The sequence below is a fragment of the Crassostrea angulata genome, chromosome 3, assembly GCF_025612915.1.
Source record: "Crassostrea angulata isolate pt1a10 chromosome 3, ASM2561291v2, whole genome shotgun sequence".
In the NCBI taxonomy this organism is placed as follows: domain Eukaryota; kingdom Metazoa; phylum Mollusca; class Bivalvia; order Ostreida; family Ostreidae; genus Magallana; species Magallana angulata.
This window is the reverse complement of record NC_069113.1, coordinates 14,791,240-14,802,164: the sequence shown is the minus strand read 5'-3', so window position 1 is coordinate 14,802,164 and position 10,925 is coordinate 14,791,240. Positions and strand designations below refer to the sequence as shown.

The 10,925-nt window shown below is 32.9% G+C and overlaps 2 protein-coding genes and 1 long non-coding RNA gene across 3 annotated transcripts; 2 read left to right on the top strand and 1 right to left on the bottom strand.

Moving 5' to 3' along the window:
* Positions 1-613: 613 nt before the first annotated feature.
* On the bottom strand, positions 614-4,697 carry LOC128178922 (RAC-beta serine/threonine-protein kinase-like). The gene is made up of 9 exons (XM_052846357.1): positions 4,411-4,697; positions 4,095-4,171; positions 3,508-3,633; positions 3,062-3,225; positions 2,179-2,329; positions 2,008-2,070; positions 1,573-1,703; positions 1,206-1,270; positions 614-925 (listed from the first exon to the last, which is right to left on the bottom strand). Exons 1-9 carry the CDS (start codon positions 4,428-4,430, stop codon positions 829-831), a joined length of 894 nt encoding a protein of 297 aa, XP_052702317.1. The 5' UTR covers positions 4,431-4,697; the 3' UTR covers positions 614-828.
* Positions 1,277-1,841, top strand: LOC128178924 (uncharacterized). The gene is made up of 2 exons (XR_008243018.1): positions 1,277-1,427; positions 1,507-1,841. It is a non-coding gene; the product is annotated as an uncharacterized LOC128178924 (long non-coding RNA).
* Positions 4,698-6,190: 1,493 nt separating the features above from the next.
* Positions 6,191-10,310, top strand: LOC128176727 (protein MEMO1-like). Its single transcript, XM_052843239.1, has 8 exons — positions 6,191-6,350; positions 6,949-7,030; positions 7,525-7,593; positions 7,865-7,977; positions 8,744-8,855; positions 9,078-9,297; positions 9,628-9,732; positions 9,843-10,310. Exons 1-8 carry the CDS (start codon positions 6,299-6,301, stop codon positions 9,978-9,980), a joined length of 891 nt encoding a protein of 296 aa, XP_052699199.1. The 5' UTR covers positions 6,191-6,298; the 3' UTR covers positions 9,981-10,310.
* Positions 10,311-10,925: the final 615 nt, after the last annotated feature.

Genomic DNA, 10,925 nt, shown 5'->3' with positions numbered 1-10,925 from the left:
GGGGATTTCATTATAATTAGATGTATCGGTATTTACTGTATAAAGAACTAAACTGCACTGTATAATAATACTGGTAGCTATAATATTAATTATGCATTGAAACTTTAAGGTTTAATTTGATCATTATGTATGTGAAAAAAAAATCTACACTATATGGTTTTTCAAAATATTTATTCAACAATAGGAATGTAAAAAGTATATAAAAGTATGGCATCACCTGATCAAAAGATACATGTTACCCAGTAGTCTAATCAATAGATTTGGATTTGGCATGGCAATAACTTACTGTTACAATTTCTGGTACATGACCGGTTCTATCGTATTCTTGTGATTTTGTCTTCAGCTACTGTTAACTGATTTCAAATCAGTTATTTTAAATGTTTACATTCTTGCTTGTTAACCAGTTTGCTCTGGGTATAAGGGAAATCGTAAAGATAAATGTACTACAGTAAACATGTATACTAGTATTTGTAGCTCAACAAAATATCGTTCATACTGTCATAAAAGTTTAATCAGGAGAGAACATAAATAGGCATTGTGCCTGCTGTTCAATCCAATTCAATGTATTTATATACTTGAATAAAATACTTATTAAATTAAATTAAATTAAAAGTTTAATCACTGTCAATCATTGCATACATTGTAAACATTTTTAATTTTTCTAGTACCTATAGCTACTTGTATAAAATAAATACCCTTTAATACTTATACAATCAACATCAATAATGATGATAACAATACACGGTTGGACAAAAAATATATAAAAAGTTAGATAAAATATCACAATTTATCACCCACACACCCCCCTCCAACTCCATTCCTATTGCACTAGATATCTCCATCTTGTGTCCCCAAAGATGTATTGATGCTTTCTACTCGACTACAGCCACATGTTTCCCCAAGATCCTTTAAAGTGTTCACCAATCTATGAATTACAGAAAGTTGAGAACAAATGGATAATCATATCTCTTTCCTAATTTGCTGCAATTTTGTTTCTTGTTGTTTGTTTTTTTTCGGTTAAATTTCTGTAAAACACTCATGAAAAAAAAAAGGAAAAATTGTTCATGATGGGGAATGAAATTCAAAAGAAAATCAATTCTGAAAATCATGTATGGCTTTGTTGATGTGGAATTCATATGAACAACAATTATTGATAACTGTGATATGTATATATTACATGTATGAGAGTTCACGAACTAACTTACACATTTTTTAGCTGTGGTTGGTTCCCCTTGCTGTTGTCAATAACAATGTCCTTGATCCACCCAACCTTAAAAAATGGGGTCAAGGTCATATAAAATTGGCATTGTCTATCAATTACATGAACTAAATATAATATTTCTTGTCTTTGGTAAACATGTATGTATATTATGTGCTTAAATATATTAAACATTCCATCCTTAGAAAATTCATGAAATGTATCTGAGGTATTCTCTTTTGAGAAGTGGACAGGCATAGCGGATGTAGGCTATGCCTGTCCACTTCTCAAAAGAGAATATATCTGAGGGTGCATATTTAATGGAGTGTCCAATTTTCAATATGATGATTTTTTGTTAGTTGATTCACTCTTACCATTGGACTTCTTTGGTTAAACTGGAGTTCTGTGACAAGTGTTGCAGTAGAAATGACTCGGTTAATAGCTGTATCCTCAACCACTGTTACATAGTAGGTATTTGAAGGAGATGCCATTTTTTTAAATAAGCCTTTGAAAAGTAACAAAGATGCATACTAAAACAAGGAATTTGTGAAGACTTGATGAAGAAGAGTGATAAGAGATAGATTCAATCCATAAATAGATTCATTTAATATATTAGTACAATAAGAAAATGATGCTGTGAGATCATATAAAGAAAAATTCTATACTAGTATCTCTTTTGAGTTAGCTAGTCTAACAAAACTATAAATAATTGTTCTTTTGGAATCAAAGATATAGTGCCTATATACTAAGTGTCAAAAGAAAAAGGAAACCACAAATGCTATGCATTGAAAAATGCCTGTGTCACTTACTTCTAAACTCTGGTTTGGAAATATTTCCTGTGTTGCTTCTTTGCGACAACAGCTCAAGAAAACCTGCAAATTATGAATTTATTCAGGCCCCAAATTCAAAATTGATCAACAACTCAATAGACAGATTTTGTAATTTCTGATTGTCATTTTCAATGTTCGTTTCTTACGCACCTTTATCGTAGTCCGATAGCTGTAGAGGACGAACGATTAGATTGGGTGGCAGGTCATTTAATGTTTTACTGGAGGAGTTCAGCAGGGAGATATCATACATCTTCTCTTCTCTCTCTCCTAGTTCATTGAAAGCAGATCTCCAGTTGCCAACCTGTAATGTTTTGTATTGTTAATAATATTGTCTAATTTTCATTACTTTGCTGAATACTTCTACTTATATAATCTCAGGTTATTTTGTTCACTTGAATTTATTGATTGTTGAAATGATTACATACAGTACAAATGTGTCAAAAATTTGAAATGCTTGTGATACATGTACATTTTTCGTTCAGTGTTTTGATGGCTTTTACTCTGTTCTGTGTCAAAATGTGATACTAAGTATTATTTATCAATATAACAAGAAAATAAATCAAGAAAATAAATCAACATACAGTAAGCTTTTATCATGTGTCTATATACTGATATATCAAACATTGTGGAGTCACCCCTACTGAAAACTTTAGTGAGTACAATTATCATTTGGATTAATTGATATTGATAATTGTTTAATGTTAGAGTGTAATTTTAATTTTTTTATTTTAAAAAATTCTTATTACTCCTTATGTACATATATTCATTAGAGTTTAAATTTTATTGTGCATTTTCATTTGCCAAGAGTAATTTGTCCATGGGGTGAGTAAAATGGTATTAGGGCAGGGTTGGGTTGAATTTAGGATTAGTTAATTAACACATGTATTAGGGTAGGGGCAAGATGGCAAAAGAGAAGGGTTGGTTGACAATTAGGTGAGTTAAAATATTGAACCTCCTCCAGTCAGCATGACAAGGCCATTAATAAGACACATTAAGGTAGATATAACAAGCAATCATAAATCACTAGTCGTACCCCAAGAGCATCCACAACTGCTTGTATGGCACTGATCCACTCCTCTCGGTCCTCTGCTGTCTCTGTGTAATATATCCTATCCACCTGCATACCACGGAGAATTATTCCTTGTACAATGAAGGTGTTTAACTTGGGCTTTTCTTGGGTTACTATGTTAACATCCTCTATGTAGACACAACAAACTTCATCGTTAAAGATTTGATATCGCTTTACACATGAACCAGTTTGCATACTTTTCACAAGGAATATATACTTTGGCATTGTATTGATTTCATAAGTGGAAAAACAAAAACTATTTAAATGTATAGCTTTTTGATGTGTAATTGAACAGTCATTATTGTTCAGGTGAGCATTGTGACCCATAGACATCTTTTATAGGCAGTTTGCATGCATTGTAATGGTTTCCACTCGTAACATTTTAGAATTCATAGCCTTAAGGTACTAACCCTGTAACATGAAGTCATTCTGGATTTCTGCTGACGTCTGAGCCTCCTCTTTTGACTTGAAGCCATGAAACACGCCATCAGCTCTAAGGATGTAGTAACGGGCCCGCCAGTTACGTATATACTCCCCTAAAAAGTCAGAGGAGATACATGTATGTACATCATGTGTACAGTAATTGATTATAATTCATTAATTTTAAATTCTATTTGTCCACATTCTTCAATTCCAAAGCGATGCCAAATGTTAACTCTTATTTAGAAATACATGTATGTGCAGAACACGTATATATGTCAGTGGTGCCAAATTGGTCAATAAGAAAGGGAATCGTTTAAAAAATTAAAAACTATAAGACAGACAGTTGTGGTGTACTGTCTTATTAAAACGCAGTAGGTGTCACATGTGTGTGAATTAATTCACAAAAGACATTAAATTATATCTTCTATTTTAAGTGTATGAATGTCATTTACTACGTTTACTTAATTTGTGTTTTCAATGTTATGCTGTGAGCTTACTCAAATACGCAAGATTTCAGATTCTTATGGATCCGCGCTCATATGAAAAGTGCAATCCATAACCAGTGATATCTCACCTCTCTTAAACAGGTACCCCTCTTTGACGATTGGAGCAACCTCTTTAGGGCCCTGTGTAGCCTCGCCTATCGCAGCACTGTATGCATTGTAAAAAGGCAATGAAGTCAATATATGTGATCATAATTAATTTATGAACATAATGATTTAAAAAGTGTAAACAAACCACACTTTTAATACCACACGTAACTGGCTTCGAAATAATTCTTTAAATTTTTTTAGTACATTGCAGTACTGCATGCATTTTCCCTAAGTAATTAAAATTAACAACCCCCCCCCCCCCCAACCACCATTTGTTCCATTTCTCGATCCACATACCTCCCTACTCTTGATGGCATTATGGCACTAAATCACCACATAGAGTTGGTCCAAGTTATCCATTGCTGTCCCTTATATTCCGTCAGTTGACAGGTTATTCAATCCGTAATGTTTTCACTTGTTAGCATAGATAGTATCATGGAGATTCACAATTTCAAGTATACGTCTTCGAAAGCTAAATCAATATCTGTTTACGTTTTCATGACTCTTTCATTCACTACTAGCTATGTAATTTTAAAGTTCAGGTGGTAATATTGTCTGTAGCTGGTAACGGTATGCAGTCGAGAATTTAAACAGTTCATGGTTTATGACTCAGGTAAATTAGGGTGACATCGATCGATTTATAGGATTATTCCCATGCGCGGATCTAGAGGGGGGGGGGGGGGGGTCGGGGGGTCCCGACCCCCCCCTCCCCTGGAAAATGAAAATTTATTAAATTTACATAGTAAAATTATCGCGAAAATATGCCTCGGACCCCCCCCCCCCCCTGGCAAACACAATTATCCTTCGGACCCCCCCTGGAAAAATTTTCTGGATCCGCGCATGATTCCTCTAGATGCTTCGAAGTGGGTGTTATACTCGGGGTTTCTTGGTGTGCTTGGAAATAATGGGTTCTCAAAGGGCATGTTCATATACATGTATATACATATCAATTCGAACAGTATTTTGAATCAGTTTTGTAAGTGTGCAATCATTTCTCAGGAATCTGCCAATTGTCGTTGAGTTATTATTTTAGAACAATATCACAGATATCACTATCTACAAGGTCAAAGGTATTATTAAAATTGTACAGTATTATTGGTATTACTAAAATGTACACTATCACATGAACTATACTAAAAATGTTCAATATTACAGGTACATTGTCACATGTATTAGTGAAATTGTACGATATTTCCAGTATTACTTATAATGTACAAATCACTGTTATGCTACTTATTAGTATGCCTATGAAATTGACAGTGAGAAAATATTGACTGGTTTAAATGACAGCGGTCTTAATCAATAGTTTCTCAATTACAATGAATCATAACTGTGGGGAATTATTTAGAAAAGAGAACTACACAATACACATGCAGACATTGGCATTGATTTGAGCATTTATTCTCAGCCATGTAGCATCGTTTTTGAAATTGGGGGGGGGGGGGGGCAGTCTCATCCAAAAATTCATGGCAAGCCGAAAAAAAAATCAAACATCTTCAAAATCCAAGGGGGGGGGGGGGGGGGTGGCGTAGTATATCTATAACCAGAGACAAAAATAACATTTATATCTCTGCTATAACTTCACTTTCCATATTTCCATTCGAATTTTTTACATACTCCCAAAAGGTGGAGGGGGCACACTCCATGTTAATTATTGCAATAATTCATTTGTTCATATGTAAATTTAAGAAAATTGAATTATTATAATAAGTCTGTTGATAAAAAAAATAACGATACTCTAATATAGAAATAGAAAGAATATTTCTACTATAATATTAGAAATAAAAGTCAAACTGTATATTTATATGATAGGCCTATTGGACTTTTTTTTTTTGCTTATAAATATTTGGTAATGGATAAATTTATGCGAAATATAGTTGTTTGACACATACATTAATCTAAATTACATGGTTTTGAAATCTGAAAAAAAAATATTTCCTTGTGTGTTATAAGGATTATACTTTAGTAATTTAAAATCATCATTTTAATACATGACATTATATTTCGTTAATTATTTCTAAAAATAACTCTGAGGACATTGCAGTCAAAAATATTTACATCGGGATCGAAATACCAATGATTTGATAAACAAAGCAAAGGAAATTCAGGAATTCCGAGTTATTATAAAGAAGGCCTCTCCGAAGGGTGGTCAGTTATTAACAGTACAGTAGCCATAGGAATAACTATGTCCAAAGTTAGGCGGGCAACACACGCAGGGAGCTGGTACACAAACGACGGTGAGTTTATATGATATATTTTATATTAAACAGATGAAAAGATCACATGGAAACGGGCACTGTATCTTAGTATTCTTTGATGTATATCACACAAACTTATGGAGTCATGGTTCAGTCAACATGGCGCAGCTTTTAATGAACTGAAAGGTGTGGCTTTCTTTCTTTGTTTTGGTTTGGTTTGCAGTTGTTTGTTTTTGTTGGGTTTTGTTTAGGTGGGGCGGGGGAGGGGGGGTACTTGTGTAATCAATAATAATATTTTGAAATAATTTTAAAAATTTGTCAGTGTTGTGTTGATGATGTATGACAAATAAATCTAATTAATTATAAATATTCTTTATTATCTAATGATACAGTATGAACTGATGAATGATAATGAAATTGGTTATATCATAAAAGTTGTGCAAGGCATAAACGTGACAATTAAGTTTTGTGTTTATTTATCATGTGGATGATATAGAATGTATTAATATTTATTCTTTAATTATAAGAAAACAAATGAATACTATTGAACCATAGTCATCATTGAATATTATATTCAGCAGGCTAGACATATGCATTAATTTTGAAGGTGAAACATTTAAGATGTTTTCTTTTCCAGGAAGGGAGTTGAGCAGCCAGTTAGATGAGTGGTTATCGAAAGCCCAGCCATCCTACTCCCCAGCAAGAGCCATAATTGCTCCGTAAGAATGAAAACCAAAGTGTCCTAGCGTTTCTAGATATGTAGTGCCTAAGTTGTGTCTGAGTTCACTATAATTTTAGCAGTGTGTTTATATACATGTATATATCTTTGTTTATCATGAACTATTTCTTGGATCAAGAAGAATAATGATTATTTATAAAGCTGAAATTTTATAAATTATGAGCATCAATAACATTCATAAATCATAGCAGAATCATATTAAACATACTTAGGTCATATTCTTCTACCTCAACTGCTTCAACTTAAAACTACAGTTTGCAGCTGTCATTTCAATAAATAATTGCTCTTTAATTTATTGGTCTGCATCCAATGGAAAGCATGAAGGTATCAGGACTTACAAATTATAATACAGTATACGCACATGCATTCAAGTATGAGAGTAGTGGAGAAAAAACCAAAAAAGATTATTATAACCTTTCAGTCAACTATGAAATGATAATTCCACTGTGTTGATTGTAAATCTCTATATTTCAGTCATGCAGGGTATGTATATTGTGGAGCGTGTGGAGGCCACGCCTACAGGCAGATTGATCCATCTAACATGCAAGTATTCTACTGCAAGAACCAATCAATATTTCATCACAGAGGCATAGAGCTTGAAATACTCTCATAATTTACTCTCTATATTGCATATTTCAAATAATGAATGAGTTTGTACAGGAAATACAGCGGAATGTACATGTACATGCACTTGAAGATCTAGAATCAAATTTCAAAATATAAAATTTGAGATCATTTTATTTGGAGTTTGAACACATGAAGCATAACCCCACATGCCAGGTTATTCTTAATATGTAGATATTTCTTTCTACAGTAAGAGAATATTCATTCTTGGTCCCTCCCACCATGTTCGTCTGTCCGGTTGTGCCCTCACTGAAACCTCTCACTACCAGACGCCATTGTATGATCTGATTATAGACCAGAAGAGTGAGTACATTAGTACATGTACTGTTACTAATGAACAAAATATCAGGACTGTACCTATAAGTGTAATGAATTTCTAACAAAGCTTATATCAACTTTAAACAAAGTTTATAACAAGTTGTTGTCTTAATGATAGAATAAAAATTAGACATGTCTACATGTCTACAGTTTGAAAATCTTCCTTGTTTGATTAATACAAGTACAAGGTATAAAATTTTGTGCGAAAGAGTTACAGTTAAACTTGGTTATAGCGAAGTCCTAGGGACCGATGGATTTACTTCATTATATCCGTAATTCACTATATCGTTATAACAAATTCCTAATAACTATTGCGAATTCACTATATGCATATTTTTCTTTCACCAGACTATAATTTTTGCTAATTGAGGCTTAGAATAAAAATACATTACTTTGATATCTTTAAAAATTGGATTGTGAGTCGAAAAAAAATATATGAAAATAAATACTCAAAATATTATATTAAAGGGTAGTGCAAGCATTTTAAACTGTAAAGAAATTCATTATAAAAGTGTTAAATTTCGTTATAATTCACCTCAACAAGACTCAAAATTAGTTCGCTATATCCGTAATTCGTTATATCAGAATTTGTTATAACTGTAAAATTTTGCAAAGATTTGTGAAGAATTTTACCAGGGACTCAAAAAAAACTTCGCTATAACCGAGAAGTTGCTATATCCGTGTTCGTACTAAACGAGTTTTACTGTATATGCTTTTAGATTCATATATATATATGATCAATTCCTTTTAGTAAATGAAGAATTATTTGCCACAAAAGCCTTTGAAAAAATGAAAATGAGTACAGATGAAGATGAACACAGTATAGAGATGCATTTACCTTACATTGCTAAAGTCATGGAGAGGTGAGTAACAAAGTAAGAATGTAAAGAATTGATATAGATATTTTTTTATACTCTTTCTATGCAATAGAATTTCTTTCAACCCTGTGTGTGCAGTACAGTACTTGGCGCCTTGCACTATCATCCAATATTTTAAGAATTTATTGTAAGCGTGTTCACTTTAACCGTGTTTAACTGTACATTTACATTGATATGACATGATCCGATTTGTAACGGTAATTGCAGACGACGTGGACAGTTCACCATTATCCCTGTACTAGTCGGGTCTCTGTCTGCGGACAAGGAGAAGCTGTATGGATCTATATTTAGCCAGTATCTAGCCGACCCTGAAAACTTCTTTGTGATCTCCTCTGACTTCTGTCACTGGGGACAGCGATTCCGTTACACATTCTATGATAAGTCGTGTGGAGACATCTGGCAATCCATTGAGGCCCTAGATAAAATGGTAAGATGGTCAGAGATGATCAATTAACATAAATTAAAGTAAAATAATGCACCAGGCAGTGTTCTATATCTTTTTAATGTATGTGTGTAGAGCCTGCTGTTTTTTGAGAACTGTTCTTTATGCTTCTGTTAATTTATATTACATTATTTTCTATTTGAACTACAGTGTTTTTCTTGGGAATGTGAATTGTAATCCATATTAATACAGAAATTTAGTTCAAAATCCAAAGTATAAAAAACTGTGTAATAAGGAATCAGCACTCTTTTTATAGAATTTTCAAAATGTTTTAAACAATAGTGTCTAAAAAAGATGTTTGGTTTTATATTTCAGGGAATGGATGCAATAGAACAAATGGACCCAGCTAAATTTTCTCACTACTTAAAGGAGTATGAAAACACTATATGTGGCAGATACCCAATAGGTGTTCTCTTAAGTGTAAGTTCTGTTGACATGAATTATCATTCAAGATAGGTCACACATTTTAGATATGAACTGCTGAGAAGTAGGCTGTGTTAAATAATTTTAATCTGGTTTGTTTTTTTTAGGCAATAGACGCTCTTCGAAGAAACGGTAATGGACGCAGAATGTCATTTAAATTCATAAACTATGCTCAGTCAAGCCGCTGTAAGAAAATGAGCGACTCCTCAGTTAGTTATGCCTCAGGTGCCCTGCTCATGCAGTGAATGCTGAGGAAACATTGGACTCATTGCTGCACATGGACTTTTTAACATGCCTTATATGTCCTTATGTTTCTCAGTTTAGTACTCCACTTTGGTATGCCACACAATCTGAGCTCTGGATGTTGCACTACTTTATATGGAGAGATCTGAACATTGATGCAATGTACATCTGTACATCTGTACATGTACTTATATTCACTGGTTTGTCACTGTAAATCTCCAAGTTACATTTTGCAATTTTTGTAAAGTTGGCCTTTTTTGCGGTTAAATAAATGTACATGTAATGAAGACATTAAATAAGACTTAGTACTGAATAAACGCTAAATAATTTAAGATGGTTTTTTTTGTATTACATGTATTTTAAATAACACTTTAAAATATTTCTTTGGTGTTGATGTGTGCTTGTTAGTAATGAGTCTAAAGTACTTGAATTCAATACAATTGTGTTGCAAGTTATCAGTAGACCTATTACTCAGCCTTTCAGAATTTAAGATCCACAGCTTTCATATCAAGATAGAGAGCAATATATATATATATCAGGGCGGAGATCGTTCTACTGAACAAATATTAATCACAATAACATTGTTATTACATGATGAAAACCCGATAATACAATAATGTTGTTATTACAAGATAAAAGAAGTCTTGATAACAAAACAGAAAGTTATTACAACGGGAAGATAAAAATCTTTATTACGAATTTTAAGTCATAAGCACATGCAATTAGGGCATAGACACCCCCTCCCATCTTTATCTGTTGAAAATTTTAAAATAAATCCGAGGCCAGCGTGCATATTCTTATTTTTGGGTTATGCTTTTATATGCAAAATACTTTAGAAAAGCTTTCATTATCAATAGCCGTTTTACAAGAGCTTGGACTTTCGGTGGATGTTACTATCTAGTTTGCTCATCGAAACAAGCTGTCAAATATTCTCTGGTGTATCATAT